Genomic DNA, 21,263 nt, shown 5'->3' on the forward strand with positions numbered 1-21,263 from the left:
TTGGGCAGGAGCCTTCCCAAGCCCTTGTGGTGTCTCCTGCTGGGCTTGTAGCTCCCAGCAGGGTGGCAGCAAGCAGCCAAGGCTGGTCACGTCCTGCCCTGCTCCCACTCTGCCTCAGGGGGTTTGCCTGTGAGCCTGGGCTTTGCTCACCTGGAGAATTGGTCCTTAACCCCTTTCAGGACAAGGCATTTGTAATGGCATCTCCCATGCCTGCATGCAAAGAGGGATTACCCCAATAATATGTGTTTGCCCAGTGCCACTGTGACTGCTCCTGAAATGTCACTGCTCTAAGTACTACAGTAACATTTACTGTCCGACAATTGCACTTCTGTCCAACTGTGCCTAGCTTAGGAACTAGGCTGTAAGAGCACCATTTTCAGGGAAAATATTTGAGGCTTTCTGTTTCAATTCCCCACCTTCAGTACCCATCTTCATGAAATGAGTGAAAATAATTAATTGCTTCTTGATTAAATAATTGCCCCCAGTTTACTGTGTGCCATAGGACATTACAGAGGACATGAGAGAGGCTTTGAAATTTGCTCTCAAGGTTTCCAAGGGAAAATGATGATAAATTAAGAATTTGGACCTCCTTATGATTTTGTGATTCCATTTCAGGGAAAAGCAGTGACTTAATAATCCAAGCCAAGTAATTCCTTTTTATTCATGGTACAGGGGGTTTTAGTACTTGCTATCTGTTCTCACAGAGCATTATATGCTCACTTACATATTGGGTGAAAAGGTTGTTCTGTGCAGGCTTATCTGTTGCAATATTTCTAGATATCCTGTTTTAAAGCATGTGCTGGTAGCCATATGTATGCAATACTTCATGAACAAATGCCAAAAAAAATCCTATAAAAACTTATTTTGTGTCGTGAAAGAGGATGTAAGTTCAGATGTGCTCCAGTGCTGCACCACGGATGTGCCTTTTGAGCAGTTTTACATGTAGGCGTTTGCTATTAGGTGTTTGCTATTGTTAAAAGTGACAGCTACATCCCCCTCTTTAGGTGAGCCTTTTAAAAATAAGTGTAATCTACATATGGTTTGCATATTTTAATTTGTCATTTGCATATGTTAATTGACAGTCATTGCAGCAGCAAATGCTATTGCATGTAGTCAGCCTGAGTTGTAAGAGTTACAGGAAAGTTTGCTCAAAGGCTCAGGAAAGACTGAGCTACCACTGATTGTCCCCAGTGATGCTGAGGATGGGGAGGGCTCTGTACTGCACACTTCAAAAGTGTCAATGAATAAACACAATGGTTGATCTCCTGGTTTTAAAACACATCTTGCAACTTTGGAAGGGAATTATTCCCTGCTGTGCAGTAAACTTCGTGCCAGATCATATAGAAAATTGTTCTTAAAGTGAGCCTACATTTCTAGAACTTCTGGGGGGAAAGAAAATCCTAATTTTACCAGTTAGATAATATATGAAGTAGCTATCTCTTGTACCCATGCAGAGGAGTCAGGAGGCAGAACTGTGGTGCAGAGTGAACCACATGAACCCACCACTTTGTAGCATTGAAAACACGAGATTCATTTCTGCAGATCACCCATGTGTTTTGCAAGAATAAGACAGATCAGCATATTGAAAAACATCTATTGGAGGAGACATCAAAGTTTTTGCTCAAAAAGGTGTTAGATAGGAAACGACATAGTAGGGAATAACTACTTTAATGATATTTGGGTTGCTGAATATTGCAACACTTGACCTGTATTGGAATAATCTTGTAACAGGAGTCCCCTGGGATTCTTCTGCTCTGTAGCAGACACACTGGCATCAGTTTATGTATTTTCTAGGCCACTACATTTCAAATAAAGGCAGTTTCATATTACTACTGTCAGTGATGCATTCTGAAAAAATAGTGAAAAAGACAAAAAGAAAACCTGTACAATTTTCCATCACAGTGACACCATTGTGGTATCAATAATATGAATCATCCATCTTGCAGTAGTGTTTTCCTGTGGTTAGCAGACAAGTGGCCAATGACTCTTCCCTTCAGCATATCTAATGTCACTGGCAGTACAGTTTTTATTTCATGTTTCAGTGAGACTTCAGCTTAGAATCACATTTAATAAAGGCAAGGTAGAAATTCCTGGTAAATCTAAGAGAATGATTCATAGATGGGCAGGTATTTGGAAGAATCCCCTATAATTGTCATCTCACTGTGCCTTTTAAGAAACATCCATTGGCAGTCACAGTCTTGGGCCTAGTTTACAAATGCAGCAGGGGGAATGCTGCATTTGGCCTAGGATGTGTCACCCCAATGCACCACAGTCAGTACAGGCAGCATGGTGAACAGAAAGGAAATAATTATTCAACATCAGTTGGCTAGTTATATAAAGGAGTTTTTATTTAAAATAGATTACTGTACAATATATCAAAATATTCTTAATATCTGGAATCACTGGGGAGACAAAAAAAGAGACCCATAACATAGATACTATAAATTTTTTCAATGACATTGGAGTGTAAACATAGACATTTCTCTGAAGAAAAAGAAAAAAGTAAGAATTTTTCTTGGTTTCTGATCCTATTTGGGTTAAAATTTACTCCTTATAAAGTAAACGCCACTTCTTCTTGACACTGTTAAGAGTGTCATTTCCTCAAGTGTAACTTGTAACTGATGCAGTAAACAAAAATGTTGTTTTGTTAATACTACCATTTGCTCTTAAATCTTCTAACACTTGCATGAAAACCTGTGTTTTGAAATTCAACCATTCTCATTACCTTTCTTATGATTCTGAAGGTTTGGGTGCATTTATCACTACTCAGAACATACAGAGCACACATAACAAACAAGCAGCAAACACAAATTCTTCAATGAAATGCTTTGGGTGACCCTGTGAGTGACTTCCATGTGAGTACCCCTTTGAAGGACATTGAATGGAGCAGACAGCTTACAACATGGGAGAGTAAAATGTGAATGGGATGACATACAAGTGATGAAACTCAAGGGGAAAAAAGCAGGTGGAAATAGAAGAGGAGGAGCAAAAGTTCAGCTTCCCTAGGCAGCATCCCCACGCAGAGCAAAGGCTTCCTGTGAAGTTGCTCTTTGGGGGTGTAGCCTGCCATCTGCCTTGGAAGTGGTGGATTTTTAGGAGACATTAAAGGTGACAAAAGTCATTCAGAGCCACTGTTTGTGACTATGCTGCACACCACCTCATGGGAATAGCTCTGGGAAATCAGACTCCTGCTGCCTTGCTGACAAAATGCGTGTGTGGTTGGGAGCTCCTGTTCCACCCCAGCAGGATACTGCATGAGTGTGTAGGCATAGATGATTTTCCTGGAGAAATTCAGCATTACTTTGCTAAATGTGTAGTGCTCCTGAAGTGGGCACACTGTGGACACAAAGCACTGCTGTGAGAGAGGGTTGGTATTTTCTTCTTTCAGAAATGTGGGGCCCTATGCCCTGTGCCAGCGTCAGGGCAGTGACAGGGGAGACTCAGCTGTGTGGTGTGGCAAAACAAACCACCCCTGAATCTTGTCTGCAGCTGTGTGACATGCTCTGTGGAACATTGTGCAGTGTGGGCACCTTCTGGGTACAAAGCCTGGGCAGGAGAGGTTTTATATCACATTGGTTGCTGTGAATTGTTTTCTATGTTACCTTGCATACATTCAAATATTTAATGGGTTATTTCTAAGTTCAAAGCCATAGCTCAGCCCATCAAAGTAATTTCAGTCTCTTGCAGTGGCAAGGAAAATTGCCATCCCTTTTTAAGGCCCTCTTGCCTCTGAGGTTCTTGCAAAAGCAGGAAACAACAAGAATTTCAGGCTCAACAGACTGAAAGAATAAACTTCCTCACATGATTTTTAGCACTTCCTAACTCTAAGCAGATGTGAGGTATGCAATAACAGCCTTTTAATTTATAATTGTAGTTGTGCTGATTCTAGGAGCAGGAGGATAGGAGTGATGTGGTTAAAGTACTGTATGAAATACAAGACTGTTGATCCAAAAAAATTTTAAATGTCATGTTCAGTCCAAGGCTTGTGCAGAGGTCTGGGAACAACTCCTATTTATCTAAATTGCTTTATGGTTCACTGTGGGCAAATTTTCCTCCATCTCTTCTTTCTTTTTTCTTCTTTTTTTTTTTCTGTAGCAAAATGACATTTTAGTTTTGAATTAATCCACAATTTTTGCTGGAAAAAATATGCAAGCTTCACTTTGTATTAGAGAGCAGCTGCAGAGAAGAGCCCATGTTTTCAGGTTGTGCTCAGCATGCTTTATTGGCATATTCCAGAAGCATGGGGAGCAGAAACAGTGCAGCCACCTGGCCTGCATCAGAGGACAGCACTGCTCCTCTGCCCTCACCTCTTAGCTGACTAACTTCACATTATTTTCTTTAATTCTCCTCATCATTATGCAAACAAAATTTCTGCTGTTTAAGTGGAGATCCATGAGAGGCCAATGTTTGTGAATAACCAACTTTGTAGGATTGTTCTTTTCTATTACTCTTCTCTGTAATGGATGCCCACAACAGAACAATTTTGGACTGGTGTTTTCTGCATTTTATTCCAGCACCTTTTATATTTGTCATATAATAAAAGTATGAATTGGTTTCTACCAAGCTTAGTCTTACATGGTGTTCAGTTTTGTAAACAAATAAGTCAGCTTTCTATTCACTGCAGTAACTCTGTTTCCAGATCCTGAGTTGAGTTTGCAATGCTGAAGTTAAAAAAAACCCATATTCTTGGTTGTGAGATATGTACAAATTATTTAAAATTCAAGGAGATATTTCAAATACATATGAATACAGCAGTATATTTGCATGTTCACACTGCAAGGTGGAGTATCTTATTTTTTATGCAGAGTCTTTGACATAATGGGTCTGAAGTATACCAAATTAAATTAGGTTTCCCACTTTAGGTGCTTTCTGTACCTATTTTTACCTAAATTTTTAAAATTTGGTAGATTTAAAAAAATACATTTAATTTTTCAAAGAAGCACTTTGAATTGCATAGTCATATACATATTAGGATATCAGAACATCAAGTTATTTATCTGGGATTCTCTTGGATTTTAACAGGGATTCTTATTGGGAGACTGGTACTATAACCCTATCAAGCACTGCTGATAGATAAAAGTTTTTGCTAAACCTTTAGAAAAGGGCTTCCCACCTTGAATTTCTCTCAGAGTTCTGCAGGAAAACATGTTCCAAGAGAATTTTTTTGTCTGCTTTCAGCCTAAGATAATATGGTCTGTATATATTTTCCCATAATTAAATTAGGAGGTTTTAGGGGTGGCACCTGGAGAGTGGGGTTCCCTGCTCTGTCACTGTATTTGGATGTCAGGAGCTGTTAGTACCTCTGACTTCCTTGTCTAACTGTAGGCAACCATCACTTCTGTGACTTTCCACCTATTTGTTTTTGGAAGTAGGTGTGATGGACCAGGGCAAGGATTGTGCCACACTTCTTTTTTTTTTTACATTTTTTTCTTAGGTTTCTAGTTTGTCTGCTGTTAAGCAATGATGTTGTTCTGGGTAGACATTTGGGTTCATGCTGTGCAGTGGTTGTGGTCAGGCAGTCCCTGAAATTGTCCAAACAGTGGCAGTTCAAGACTGTCATGGGAACTGTATCTTACCTATGGTAGTTCCAGAAATCACAGTGAGTCATTGCAGAAAAACTGTTCCAAGAAGATAATATAATGACTCTCTAAGAAATGTGAAAAAATGTATCATACAGCTAAAAGGTGGTTGTTTCAACTTCAGCACAGATTTCTTGTAGTACTTATTACTGATGTTACCTTTTTCAAGTTAAGAGGATTTTGCATTGCTTGCATAAAATTTTATTAAAAACCACATATAATGTGTGTTCTGACTGAAGCTTATAAATCTGCTACATTGCTTGCCCTTTTCTGAAACTGCTGCTTTATTATTTCATGTTCTTTTGTCAGACATCTGATTTGTATAAGTGAACACAGGGCACTTAGCTTCATTTTAAGGGTAATAAATAAGACAGACTTAAAACCAACAAAACATTTTTAAATAGTAGACTATTTTTCTAATTATCTTGTCCACCGTGTTCAATCCAATTTTTACTTTCTCTGCAGTTAGCTTCCATGATCTTGAAAGAGAAAGAGAGTGGGAAAGCAAGCTTTGTTGCTGAAAAAAAAAAAATCAAAGCCAACTTCCAACAGCTTTTTGAAAAAGAGTGTTCTGGTTGTTATAAAACATGTATATAACCGACAGCTGATATTATCCACTGGTGAGATATTGTTCATACATCTACAGCATAACATTACCAGAAAAATCATGCTGGTTATCAATCCACATGTGCTCAATGCAGTTTGAGGATTTTAAGAATGCCATGTATATCTTTTATCATGTTACTGTAACCCCTCACCTCCCACCAGTTCTCCAGACACACTCCCCACTACGTTATCTCCCCTTTGATGCACGTATCAACCCATTTCACCTCTGATATTTTTCACCTGAATGTGGACCATGCTGTGATGCTTGACTGACAGTGGTTGAGCACTAAGTCCTGTGTTGGGGGAAAGGATTTTTTTTCCTTCACATGGCCAGCCTGTGGGTTTCAGTCTTGCCAGGAAAATAATTCTTACAGTGTTGAGGAGGTCAGCTGCACCTGTGGGGCAAATGCCTGTACGAGCTTGTTTTCCCCCCACACACCAAGCTGATCAGATGCTGTGTGGCCATTTTCATGTCTCAGAGCTCCTTCTTCATGGGAATGGCTTCCTCAGACATGATGCTGAGCTATGCAAACGTGTAGCTTTGGGGTTACTCCATGTTGGTGTCTGCCTACAATATGCTTTACAGAAATATCCATGGCTGTGTTTGCACTGCACCAACCACAGTGAAGGAATAGCTTTGAATACTTAACCTAGCTGCCATAAGTACTGGTATTGCTATCTCTCAGTAGAAGGGAGCTTGTGGAGAGCTGCAGAAAGCATCCAAGAAGAAAAGTAAATTCTGTTTGAGCTAAACCCTCTGAGGTCCCAGCAGCCTGTGCTTGTCCTCAGACTTCACATCATGAGCGCTGTCCCCAGGCTTTTCATCGGGCATGGTGGTGATGACATGAGGTGCTATTCTGGCAGATACAAACTGGACTGAAACCAAAAATATAATTTATCATAGTTGCAGCTAATTGAAGGTGCCTGATGTTGCTGATTTTGCCTGGATGAAAATCAAGAACTTTAGAAGTGGAAAAGTCCTCCACTACACATGGTACACATGGTACTCTGTCTCAGTCACTCACAGCTTCTCTTCCAACATTTCTAAGGGTCAAAGTGCATTTTTCAGATCAGTACTTTCTCAGTTGTTTAGTCTTCCCTTATATAGACTGCACATGTTTAACAGTATTTCTAGAATACATGTAAGGCTTTTTTTCCTGCCTCAGCTTCCCATCTCAGTGTGGCTCAGAGGAGACACTGGACAAGAGAAACTGGTAGAATATATTTGTAGACATCAGTCTCCAGGAAAATTTCACTCCAGAAAATATAGCAAACAGATCTTCCTATGTGTTTTCGTGGCAATAATTGGAATATTTATAACAATTTGGGAGTAGGAAGGGGAAAGGTAAGTGAGATCCCTAGCATAACAACCAAGTTCTTAGCAAGTGGTAATTGGTGTGGCTCTAGTGAATTGCCAAATTTTCATTGAACTGTTTGGTTTAGACCAATAAAAGATAAATCAAGTCAATGGCTATGAAATATGTGGGTTGGTCACTTAACCCAGCGCCAGCACCACACACCACAGAAAGGCAAACACCTTTGTTCTGCAGCACCCAAGCTTTGGTTTTGAAGTTTCTGTCTACGTTCTGATTCAGACCAGCTTGGGTACCTGCCTAAAAGGATTGTGGCAGTATGTGAGGGTATGGCCAATATCACTTTACATCATTTTGCTTAAGTTTTTACATAATTCTTTTTTTTTTTCTCATGCCATGTTTAGCATTCTGCTAGGTCAGATGAAGTCAGGGGTCAGGGATATGCTTGATTTAATACAACTGGATGGTTTCCCTGGTTTTTGTCCATTCCTTTTGGTGTCCTGTCATTTGAATTTTATGGTTTTGTCTTTATTTCTTGAGACAACTTTTCTGGGTATCATTTTCTCTGCTGTGTTGGTCCTTTATGCTGGTACAGATTGCATTTGTTCATCTAAAATGCCTGTCCTGCACAATTTCCATCATTTTTACAGTCTTACATTTTGTCATTTTCTGCTTGAGTTTGGTTGTGGTTTGTTATGTTTTGACAGTGGTTTGTCATACAGCTGTGAATAACCTCTTTGGTTTGCTTTTAAAACTCTCTTCTTTGCAGTTGTTCAACAAAGTTAACTGAATTACTCTTTCTTCAAACTGAATGATTAGCACAGACAGTGCTCACAGTGTGAGTGGCTGTATACTGAAAGCAGGCAAACCATTTGTTCTGGCTTGATTTGCATTCAGAGTGTAGAATTTTTATGCAAACACAAATACTCTCTTTTCTAAATTTTCATCATGGGAGTGATGGTTTTGATTTATAGGACATGGAAGTTTTAGAGTTAAAACTGGAGCTTCCTCATCTAAGGTATATCTTTTTGTCTGTGGAACAAGAATATGGGAAACCCACCCATTTCTTACCTCCAGCCTAAAAAAATTAGACTGTATGCTTCCTGATAAAGCTGCCTGCCATGACAAATTCTGAATTTTTTTAATGTCGTATAAGGGTCTGGCCTGCTCTGTACTATTAGAAATCTAATTCAGTTGTTTAAGCAATAAATTGTGTGGGCTCTGAGTTTTCATTTTAGGATTGAGTAGCAGGCTCCCTAAGTTATTAGTGTTGTCAATGGATACAGAGAAAAAAAATTAAAGCTTGAAGCTGGTACAGAACTGTGCAGGGCTGGTGCTCTGCTATTTGTGCTTCAGCTTGAGACACTGGTTATGAGACCTGCAGGAAAGGAGCTGAGAGTTGAAGATGACTGTGAGCCAGCAATGTGCCACTGCAGCAAAAAAATCAACAGCCTCCTGGGCTGCATAGGCAGAGTTTGAGGGAGGTGGTGGGGGTGATCTTTCCCTCAGCACTGGAGAGACAGATCTGGTGTAGGATAGTCAGTTTGGAGTCACCATTTAGAAGCAAGACATGGATATACTGGAGTGAGTCCAGAAACGAGACGTGAATGTGATTAAAGGCTTGGAGGATTTGCAATGTGAGAAGTGGCTGAGAGAGTTGAGACTCTGCAGCCTGGAGAAGCCTATAATGTGTGTAAATATATGATGGGACAGAGTAAAGAATATAGAATCAGACTTTTCAGTGTTGTGGAGTGTAATGCAAGAGGCAGTGAGCACAAAGTGCAACACAGAAAATTCCATTTAAACACAACAAAAACTGTTTTCTTTCAAAGGTGGTCAAACACTTGCACAAGTTACCCAGAGAGGTTGTGAAGGCTTCATCTTTGGGGGCACTCAAAACCCAATTGGACACAGCCTTGACAAGTCACTGCAGATGCCCCTTCTCTGAATGGAGGGTGGGATGATTTCCAGAGGTGCTCTCCAAGTCCAGGTGCTATCCTGTGAAAGGGATCTTGGACTCTGCTGCTTGCTCTCTGCATTCCCTGGTCTAGATTCTCTTAGCCTGAGGCTGAAATACTCGAGATGTGATAAAGGAATTTTGTACTGAGCCATTCTTTAAAGACTGGTGGTCAGCTACCAGTGTAATAAGAAAAAGGTTGGGAGGAGATTTTTTTTTTGTAGGGTGACCTACAACAAATCCTAATTAAAAATTACTTTCATGCAGTTTAGCTTTGTGCTGAGACATATAGGGGATTTTATAGTTCTTTTCTCAGTTTTTTTACCAAAATGAATTCTAGTGCAATATTGTCTCCAGAGGAATAAAGGATTTAAGACTGAGTTGCAGATTATGTGTCTATTGAGAATAAGGGTCATAAGGTTCAGGGAGTAAAGCTGAGGTCTCATTGTCATAGTTTCTGTTACTTGCTCTTGACTCAAGTGTGTTTTAGAGGATTGAAGTGCTGGTTACACTCTTTCGAGAAAAGGAAATACACTGTCAAGTGAATCAAATTTTACACACAAATCCTCACCAGGGTAAAATGTTGTTAGAAAACACTGGAGAAAAGGCACAGTCAGATCTAACATAATGATTGAATTACACAGGCTAGAAGGAATTGGAAAGAAAAAATCTATACATTTGCAACTTTATAAGCTTTAATATTTTAGTTTATAGCCTTTAACTGTAGGCAATGTTGTTGATATAAAATAAATAAGATACTGCAAACAGATCCCATGAAAGTGAAATGGATCTAAACAAAACCATTGGGTTCTGGCTGTGGGAAGGATTCAATTCACTCAGTAACAATACTGAATCCATGTTACACTTCCCACTTTGTAATTTTGACACAAAATTGAGAACAAAGGCAAATTGGTTAGAAGCATTAGATTTCTACAATATCCAGAAAGTGCAGTGTAGATAATTAAAAATAAAAACATGAGTTTAAGTACACGGGAAGCATATATATGTAAGATGCTAATTTAACTCCTCAATAGGTGTGCTTTTGCAATATGGAGGTACTATTTCCACTCTCTTCCAAATTTCATGGTGTTTAAAATTGATAATGTGTGTAGATTATGCAGATGTTTTTGGAATGTGCAAATACAATGTAGCATATTACTAGTATAATACTATTAAAAGCACACTAGTGTACTCTAATACAGTATTATCTTTATTACTACTGTATAGATTTTACATCATACTTTTACTTAATATTTAATAAGTATAAATAACCAGAAATTTCTATTAGTGAAAATTAATCATACTTTCTAATTTTATTTAATCTACATGATAGAAGCCCAGTCTCACACACTAGATAGGGATTAAAAAAGGACAGGTCTGTGTGTGCCAGATTTTGCCTTGGATACATGTGGGTGGTTTAATCAACATGGCCCACATGTCTCTGAGACAGAATTTGGACTTATTAGACTGCCTTTTCACTGCCTTCTGTGCAACACTATCAAATCTGACAGTAGCTTTTCCTAGGAATTGACAGATTTGTGTTGTTTGGGTCTGAATCCACTCAGCAGATAAGGTGTTACAGAGGTGGAGGAGCAGTCCCTTGAGCATCCTGCCTTGCAGCTCTTCCAGAGCTGCAGATTTGCTGTTGTCCAGCTTCAGAGAGGGATTCCTCCCTGCACATCCCAGCCAGATGCACTGTGTCTGGAAGAGAACACAGCTGATCTGCTCTTTCACTGGGACTATTTTGGGCAAACAGAAGTGTAGGCAGAACAACAGCAGTGACACCACTCTGTAACTCTGTGAAGTTTTGCTCTGTGTGTACTGGTGTGTTTACTTCAGTTACATATGTTCAGAAACATATGTAAATGAACATGCCAAGCCCTGGCCCACACAGATGTTAATTGGCTGTGCCCACAGATGTCAATTAACAATTAACAGAAAGCTCATGCTCTCTTTTGCAGTGCCCAGAAAGGCTCATTTGCAATCAATGGGCTGTTGTCTCCTGGCTTCCCTAGTCCCTGCATCTGGCTGAGGAGAGTTAGTTACATCTCCATTTAATTACTGAGATCCAACTGTGATAATCTCTCAAGCAAGAGACTCTCATAGTCTGCCTAGAGCTTTATGGGACAGCTCAACATTTTGTGTTGGAAGCCAAAAAAAACCCCACAGCCCCAACCAGCAGAGTTCCTCAAGCCCATCTATAGTGTGTTGATGAGATAATCAGCTGCAGGCTGCACCAGAGCTTCCAGAGCTCCTTTGAGCTATGGGCAGAGGGTGTTTTTTTCACTCTGTTGCTGATTCTGTGGAACTTTTAAGGGCTTTTTATCTTTTATATTTTTGGGGTTTATTTGTTTCTGTTTTATTACTTATTTTATGACCTAGCTTTAATTAAAGACAGAGGACTTGACAGGATTCAAGCTGCAAAAAACAAGCCTGAAAGCAATAAACCAAATATTTTTATTTCACTGATTAACACTTCCATTGTTCTTTGCTATACCAACTTGGCAGTTATTTTGCATGGTATATATGCTAAATCCAAATGCCTGATCCTGAGAGCTTCTACTGTAAATGCAACACATGAGCAGGTCAGTGAGCAGGGAGGGGTTTGCTATCAAGCCCTGCTTCTGCAAAGAGGCCATGACCCCTCATTCTGTAGAGGGGGCACTGAGATTTTGACAGCCTATATTTGGCACACAAAGGGAGGAAATGTTCTACTATTCCTATCCCACAAATAATACCAGTTTCCTGTGAACTAGAAAAACATGTTTACTTTCTAATTTACTCAAATCTTCCTTGGGGGGAAAAAAACCCAACCATTCAACAGTACCATCACCACCACGCTGTGTGGTGGTACCAAGATTATATTGTAAACTATTTTTTCAGCTGGCTTTCTACCCATAGCTCATCTGATGCTTGGAAAAACCCTGAACTTCACAAGTTATGGATAATCCCATCTGGAGATCATTGGGCTTTTTGGCTCAGTTTGGGATGGAATAATAATTCTAGAGTTAAACATATTCCTAACAGAACTAAGTGTTTTATGTTCAGGCAAAGATATCTAAAAGGGAAAATAAACTAAAGAAACAGAGTGAGAGAGGGACATCCTAATCATCACTGTTACATGGCCAGGCCAAAAAACAGGAGTGTGACCTCAGTGCATCCCTCCTTGAGAGGCAGGCCTTGGGCTGTTTAATATGTCAGATGGTTTCATTCTATTCTTTAGAATTCCCCATGGGTGATACTTGAAGAATTATATATAATATAACTGTTACTGACCTATAAAGCTTCTCACCTATGTTCATAGATTGAATTAATTGATTTCTGGACCACTCATATTTGGGGGGGGGGGGGGGGGGGGGGAGGTCACAAATCTATCTTACTTCAATTCTAAAATTGCTTTTTTGTCTCTGATTCATGGAAAAGTTACATGGAATCACATTTAGCCAAGCTGTCATGCTACAACATAAGCTAATGTTATGTCATGCCAGTGGATGACAGAATTCTTTATTGGTGCAAAATATTCATTTCTGATATGCCTTTCTTAGAGACATTTTCATGTAAAAAAACTATTTCTTGTTGCTAAATCCAGCTGATCTTTGTCACTTTGCCTTGCTATTTGGGCAACTGCTAGCAAAATCAAGCAAAGATTAAGTGGCAGTGCCCACTTCCCACAACAAATCCTCCCTCAGCTGGGGAAGGATGCTGCCCAGGACAAAATGATGATTTAAAGCAGCATTCCAGTGATCTGGAATGAATGCCTGAATGCTGAGGAGCAGATGATTTTCCTTCTAGTATATACAGTACCTTGCAATGTGGAGTGTCACATTTCACACCATTAAATGCTCTTTTCTGGACAACAGGACATAAAAGCCTGTTATTATTTGTATAGATGAAGGTGTTTTTTCTGTGTTATGAAATTATTGCAAGTTTGTTTTAAAATGTTTAAAAATATGTATGCTTTGGAGTAGAGCTGCTCAGCTTTGTGGTAGGTGTATCCCTTTGTCCTCTTTGTGGAAATCTGACTGAATTTAACAGATTTCTAAATATTTTTGGGAAAAGAAAGGTGCCCATTCTCAGGTATTCAGTGCAAGCTTTACTAAAGCTTGGCAGCTACAATTTTCAAGGTCTCCCTTCCCAGGACCATAGCTCAGTGGGGCATCCACATGCCAACTACACAGAGTAACTTGATATTTTGCAGGTCGGGGCTATGTGGAATCACGGTCATTTCCATTACAAAATCCACAGGACAGGCTCAGCCAGGTGCATGCAAGAGCAGGAAACACTTTCTCCTACACTGCTGGCAGATGTGCCTGGGATCCAGGTGGCCTTAAGGAGGAAGGAACTTGACCTGAATGTAGAGGAAAGAAAAGGGAAGAGGAGGAGGAGAAAATGGAGGGTAAAAATCAGGACCAGATGCTATTGATATGATAGAGGAGAGAGAAGTAGTAACTGGGAGAAGATGGAGGATGATTGAGTAAGGGAGGGTTGGGAGTCAATGAGAGAAATACAGGGAATGGGGATATGTTTGGCTGGGTGAGGGTACACAGAGGAAAGAGGTCCTCTTGACTGGTCTCTGGCTGATGAGAAGCTGAAGGAAGCAAGGAAAGATGGGATTAATTTGGAGAAAGAATATGCTGTTGCAAGGAGATAGTGGAAAAAATGCAGAGTGAGAATGGGGCACACAAAATCAAGATCCAGAAGGAGAGCTTAGGCTGCTAATGCGGGGAGGCTGGAAAAAGCAGCTGTGGAAGCCTGATGGGTAGGAAGGGCACTGAAAAAGTGTGTGTGAAGCTGGTATTTTGGGCAGTGAGGAAGGAAAATGAGAAAACTGAGACTAAATAACTGGGCCTTCTTAATTAAGAAGAATAAAAAAATAATGTAGATTTAGGGTAGGTATTGAGTTTCCTTGAGGCAAAGAAAAAGAGGCATCATTTGAGGGGGAGGAGAAGGCAAGGAGGTACTGGGAGTTAAACAGTGAGCTTGGAAGATAAACAACCAACCATAAGCTGAGAAAACAGGACTGGACCATGAGGATGGGTGAGGAAAAAAAATGGAGAAAGAATAAAGCCCTGACATTAAGAAAGGAATGACAAGAACTTCTCCATACTCAAACTGCTTCTGCAAATGTTCAGCTCAGAGCTCCTTTAGCTAAGATCTATATGCTAGCTCTGAAGGCTCCATGTGATGCTCTAGGGAAGAGTAGTGTGGTAGGGAGGAGCCCTACAAAACCATGCACAGACACACATTCTTCAACATGGATTCTCTGGAGTAAAAGCCAAGCTCTAAAATATGAGGAATTCCAATAAAGCACAAGAAGCTTCATTCAGCAATTGGATGTGCTATAGACTATACTTTCCATTCTTGCTGTGAGTGGCACTGGGGAATTGCAAACCCAAGGCCAGGCTTGCTCTGTGCTCTGCAAGGGGTGAGTTCATTTCACTGGCAGAAGGATGGCTGGACCACATCCCGAAGTGGCCACAATTATCCAGTTGTTCTACAGTTCTGCCTTCACATTATTTGGGGTCCTCCTAGAAAGTATCCTGCTATCTCCAGCAGAAGATACGTGGTGTTGCTGAGATCTTGTTGACATGTACAGCAGCAGGCACAGGTGGAGTGTGTGCATCCACATGTGAGCATGTCCTACTCAAGTAGGGAGAGAAAAACACCATTGCCATGTTCCCATTCTTTTTCTCAGGAAAGGATTGTATGTATGCATGCAGCAGAGCAGGGAGTGCACACACAGATGTGTTTGCATGCTCATCTACACAACTATGTCTTGGAAGAGAAAAATTCAAGGAATAGTCCTTTGCATTAAACAGTGGGATGATCTCTAGACTTCATAAGAGTTATTCCACAGCCCTTTCTTTTTCTTGGAAATTCAATTTCCTGCACAAAACCCCTTGTTACTGCTGTGGAGTTTCATGTTTATCCTAGAAATTAAATGATTTTTTTAAGCCATTGGGTACTTCAGGAAGAGAACCAAAACCTTGAACATGCTTCAGTCTTTGGTGGCAAAACTGAGGTCTGCTTATTAACACAGGTTTCCATTACTCTTTCTTCTGGAGCTGAATATTTAGCTATAAACATTTACACTGGATATTTGCATCAGTTATTTTCAGTTCTGCAGACTGACAGGGTCTGCACGTGCATCTGTCATGGAAAATGAGGTTCCATGGAGCACATCCTTGTCTGCACCTCTATTCATCTTCAGTTCTTTGGTCTCCCACTTTGTTCTCAACAGTAGCATATCCCTGTGGCAAGCATAGATAACACTTACAGGAAATAACTTTTATTAAAAATGCTTACTATTAATAAGAATAAATTATTTAATGTATTTCTAGCCTTTTTTAATGTGTTGTAGCTGTAAATACAGGGCAAAAAGCAACACCACATGACCATGCTGCTTTGGGAACAGTCTATAAACTGCAGTTTAATAGTTTCAAGATATTTATGCAGTGCATAAGTCACAGGAATAGAGGTTTATCACAATCAGTAGGAATGCTGGATTTTCATATCACCCATTTGCTGCTTAAGATGATTAGCAGGAAATTTAATTTGCACTAATTAGCCTTAGGGGAGCAAGAAATTAACTTGATGGGTAAATTTCACTTTTTACTGTATACCACACCAACATGAAGAAATTTGAGTTGAACCATGAATTAAATCCTATGTTAATATGCTGGACTTCAGTTTTTCGAAATTAAATTAAAAGACTGTAAAAATTATTCTGTGCATGGTTACTGGGTGGGGTTATTTTAGGATCTGCAGTTGTACAACAGTCTTTCAGTATATCCACTGAATTGTCAGCTACTTCCAGAGAGTGTGGTATATTTTTGTACATTAAACTACATTCATATGTGATCTTACAGCAAAAGCTTTTACAATTCCTAATTTTCTCTATTTGCATATTTTCATTACACAATATGCATTATGACTGCCTATTCAATATTTCACATTGCAATGCACAGAAAAAAAACAGTATTCACAGAACTGCTGTGAAAATTCCCTATTTTTTAATTTGCAACAACCATTTGCAAATGCATTTTTAGGTTCAGGAGCCTTTGTTCATATGCTGGCAAAATTTCTATGAAAATAGTTTTTTAGAAATCACTCTCAAAAGTATATAGCAAATAAGGGAGGCATGAGTCACCACATAGTCCTAATAGAAAAATTAGAATTAGGAACTAATAAACTCTAATCTTGCCTGTGGATGGTGACTTTTCTACCTCATTCTTCCAAGAGACCATTTAGATTGCTTGGTTTTTCCCTGTAAAATGAAGGCAATTTTTATGTATCCACCACTCAAAATTACTGTGGATTGATTAATGCTTGCAAAGCAATGAGTCATTTGGTATGGAAGTATCCATCTATTATAAAGTGAAATGTTCTCTTATACCAGGCTTGTGGTTACATTCAAATTTATCTGTAAAGAAGGAGATGGAAAGCATCAGTTGCATATGAGATAATTGCCTTTGATGTCAGTGCTGCTGCTGGTTTGTGCATCTGAAGCACTCTCAGAAGCTCACTCTCACTACTACATTTTTGTAATTAGACCTTGCAAAACTTACCTAAAACTACTACTGAAGTGAGAGATGTGACTTCAGTGAGTTTTGCCTGACTAAATAATTTTGAATTGGGTACTTCAGTCCATAGTTAGGGGTTTAAGTGGTGCATGTAAGGGAGTCCAGGTGTCTGCTCAGACTTTCTGACATAAAGCCTATGACATAAATACTGGTCTAAAGAGAGATCTCAGATAGATCTATGGGTAGTCATATATTGTATAACATTCTAGTTTTCCATTCTCAGTCCTCCTCCATTCCCAAGTGCTCTGATTTCTCAGTAGCAGCCCTCCTGTTGGATCCAGAGTGCATGTGCATGTGTGTGTGTGTGCACATGTATGGGTGGATATATATAAATATACACGTGCCCACACACAAAAAACCATATATGTGTACACAATCTCCTTATATAAAAGTGCTTTACTTTTTTGGGTGTAGAAGTATATTTCTGTCAATACTCACCACTTGTATTTATACACTTATGGGTAATATTCAGCTTTCAGTAGTAATTGACATCATGTGGGGTTTTGTGTAATAATTACTTTGGGACAAAAAAACCTTGCAGATGGTTTCAAGAGTGACTCTAACTTGCCATCAATGTAAAAAAAATTAAATATGATGAGCCCATTCCCTCTGAATGGAGTCAGCCATTTTCATTGATTTCAGTGGGAGCAGGCGCAACTTTTTGTCTATACAAAAGGGAGAGAACACGTATTATATTCATTAAATGAAAGTTTGATTTCATTGCACTTAAAATTATTCATGTGCTGTTAGCAAATGGTTTAAGATTTTATAACCTAGAACATTTGCTGAATTCTGCTTTGTATTTTCCTCACAGCAATTGGAAGAACGCTCATTCCTCGTTATTTTAGCACTGTCTTTGAAGGAGGTGTAACAGACCTGTATTACATTCTCAAGCACTCAAAAGAGTCATACCACAACTCATCCATCACAGTGGACTGTGATCAATGCACCATGGTCACTCAGCATGGAAAACCCATGTTTACCAAGGTAATAGGGAAGACTCAATAAAGCATGTTGTTGGTTTTTGGTTTTCTTTTTCTTTTACAGTGTGTATAAGGGTGAAGAATATTGGCTGTTGAATTTTTCTGGTAGCCTGAGATTATTTCTAATACTGAAAACCCTTGGAGCCATTTAATTACTGTTTTCTATATTCATTATGTGACTGGAAGATTCTGTGGGTATCTCCTGTAATTCTCCCAGAAAGATTGCAAGAGGAGTACATAATGCCAGGTTGCCAGAACTATCAGTTTTATGTGAATTAAATTCAGCCTGCCCATCTCCTTTTCTCTGGGTTTGATTTTAAAGCAACAATGAGATTTCACATTGCTGGTACCTACCATTTGGGATGGTATGCATTACATTTGATACTTCCCTAGTACAAGGACTATAAATCTCTAGGAAAATACTGATTTAATACAGTAGGATGCCAGTCCAAAAGGAGTCAATTGAAGCATGCTCTGGATAAAGCAGTTAGTGAATATTCAATATTTGTAATTGATAGTGAATTATCTTCATGCATAGGGCACATCCAGTCCTGTAATTAAAATGGGTGCCATATATGTGTATAAAAAAGCAGTACCAAAAGGGTGAAAAATAAAAATTAAAACATAATTTTTCTTATATTAAAAAAATCAGTAAACTTGTTTCAAAGTTACATTTTAATACATTAACAGTAAATAATGTTACTAGGAATTACTGATTTCCCATCTTGTACCTCTTCATCTTTAACATTTTCATAAAGAAAAGAACAAAGGAAGGAGGGCCAGCAGGAGAAAGTAGCTAATGTGTGTTGCCCTTGAATTGCAGGACCGTGGAAGTTTTAATTTTAAGTCCCCGGCTATTGACAGCATCATGACAGGGTTACATGGCTTTTGCTGTTTTAGCATGTATGGGAGTCCCATCCCTCTGCAGGTCCTGCTCTGCCATCTGCCCTGGGTGGGGCTGAGAGGGAGGAGAAGCTGCTGGTGTGTGGTGCACTGGTGAGCCAGGAGAAGAGAGCCCATCCAGCCCCTGTGGCTCACACAGACACAGACAGACAGACCAGACTGGCACCTCTTTGCTACCTCACTGCTCATGAGGAGCTGTGAGTCCTGGCCAGGTGCAGGAGATGTGCCAAAGTTCCACAGTAGCTGCTTCATTGCTGAGCTCCCTACAGCGATTTCTCTGTCCTTCCCCTTTGTGTTGGCTTTAATGCAATAGCAAATAAAAGGGAGTTGATGTGTTTTTTTTTTTTTAACCAGTAAATACATGATGCTTTTCTCAGTTCAATTATATTTTTTTACTTATCATGGCAGCACATGACAGTATTATTTTGGAAGGAGGTTTGCAGTATGGACTGGGCTGGGTGCCCCCTCGTGTCAAGGGGCCACGGTTGCCTCCCATGGCACTGTCCTACAGTGGGTCCCTGTCTGCTGCAGCCCTGGCAGTGCACAGCTTGCCTCAGCCTTCACACTTCTCTGGCAGATTCCAATATAAACCTGTGCTCTGGTAGAAAAGTTCAGGTGGGGATTGATTTGGATTCTAGGAGAAAAATTAGGAAGTTTAATGACTGCGTGTTTAAAATACAACTTTTTAGTAAGAGCAAATCTGAAATAAAGCACAGTAGTTGGTGGAATAGGGGAGAAGAAATAATACTCTCTCAGAAATAAGTTAAAGCTGAATGTTGTCTCAGCTGTGCTTATTTAACTTCTAGCAGAGATACCAAGGGCACAGATCTTGGACCCAAAGGTAAATTCCTACTCTCCCAGCATCAGTGATGGAACAAAGCAGACATCCCATAATGAGCACCGCTGCAATGGGCTGTGTAGCTCCTTGGATCATATCTGAATTTGACCCTCTGAAACTATCCTGGGGCTTGAGGAGTTAATGCAAAAATACAAGCTGTTTCAGTTTCACAAGCAAATTCTATGCTGCAAATTCACTAACTTCTAATACAACAGACTAAACCACTTTTCATTATGTATTGAATCAAGAATCCACAGAATCAAGAATCAAATGTATTTTATTCATTTGAACATTTTGCTAGTTAGAGCAACTCACTGCATACAGCAGTATTAGATGAATATATAAAATGGCATTTCCAATTCTTTTGTAACAAATATGGCCAGAACATGCCTAGCAGTAAGAATATGAATAGTCCAGCTTGTCTTTTGAGGCTAAAAGGTCCTTGTAAAATGTCACACGCTTAAAAATTGTTTTATCAAGATGTAAATAAATAGTATAAAGAATTTATAATAGTTCAATGACATAAATAAAATGTAAAATACTGAAGCCAAGACCACTATGCTTTTTTACCTGGGAGATGCTCCACTTTTTTCTTCAGGCAGAAGAAAGTTTTAGGAGTCCTCCTAAGTCCCTTTCTTCACTGTGTTTACTCCAACTCTGGCACTCCCACTTTATGTGTAGGCAAATTGTTTTTCTACAGTGATCAATGATTATGTTTCCCAGTGGTGTGGTCAGGGTGGGCATTGCCCTCACCACTAAAGCAGTGAGTGCCCCAAGTGCTCCCTACTCACGGCCTTCTCCCAGGAGTGTGGCCATCAGCTGGATTTTATTGGTGAAGCCCTTAAAATCAGTGAATCTAATCCCTACTAATAATATCAGGCATTGCCAAGATTTGTATAAGCCTTAGGTTTCTTTTAAAGCAACAACTCATGCTTGAGAAGTGGTAGTTAATAAAGGGGGAACACTTTTAAATGTTCCCCCTGTGCCATGTGTTTGGAGAATGAGACTGTGAGCAAGAAGGCATAGGACCAAATGGTTTTCATAGGCACAAGCAGTTGAAATTCCTACAATTAATAAGTGCAGTGAAGGGGTTAAAAAGCTATTGGTTAGTTTGAGAAATGTTCTTTTTTAGTTTTTTCCTGGCCTAGTCTAGAGCAACCACGTGATGCACTGAATGCCTGCCAGCCTCTTTCTTGTTGATCCTCCGGAGACCATCTGTGCTGGGGGCATTGATTAGAGTGTGTCTGCTGGGATTACATCTTTTCTGTTGCCATGCCAACTAATCAGCTGATTTTGGTTACCACAGAAACAAAATGTCAGAGCTCACAGTACGGTAACATGAATTCAGCACAACAGAAAATGTTTTCTTAATTGGAGACCCTTTTGATTTTTTGGATTCTATGTAAAAGGCAGCTTTCAGGAAAAAAAATAGCCCTTTTAAAATAAGAACTGTGCCAATTTTATTGATTAAAAGCAATGTGTAAAATTCTACTTTACATGA

The 21,263-nt window shown here is 39.5% G+C and overlaps 1 protein-coding gene across 1 annotated transcript in view; it reads left to right on the top strand.

Annotated features, from left to right (window-relative positions):
• The window catches only part of LOC139592661 (LIM domain-binding protein 2-like), a 340,648-nt gene that overhangs the window by 295,018 nt on the left and 24,367 nt on the right, over positions 1-21,263 (top strand). Inside the window, exon 4 of the mRNA XM_071432729.1 lies at positions 17,853-18,025. Coding sequence (XP_071288830.1) covers positions 17,853-18,025 — 173 coding nt within the window. The remainder of the gene's footprint in view (positions 1-17,852; positions 18,026-21,263) is intronic.

The sequence above is a fragment of the Agelaius tricolor genome, unplaced genomic scaffold, assembly GCF_023055355.1.
Source record: "Agelaius tricolor isolate 1412-34295 unplaced genomic scaffold, bAgeTri1.0.p SCAF_8, whole genome shotgun sequence".
NCBI classification, from domain to species: Eukaryota; Metazoa; Chordata; class Aves; order Passeriformes; family Icteridae; genus Agelaius; species Agelaius tricolor.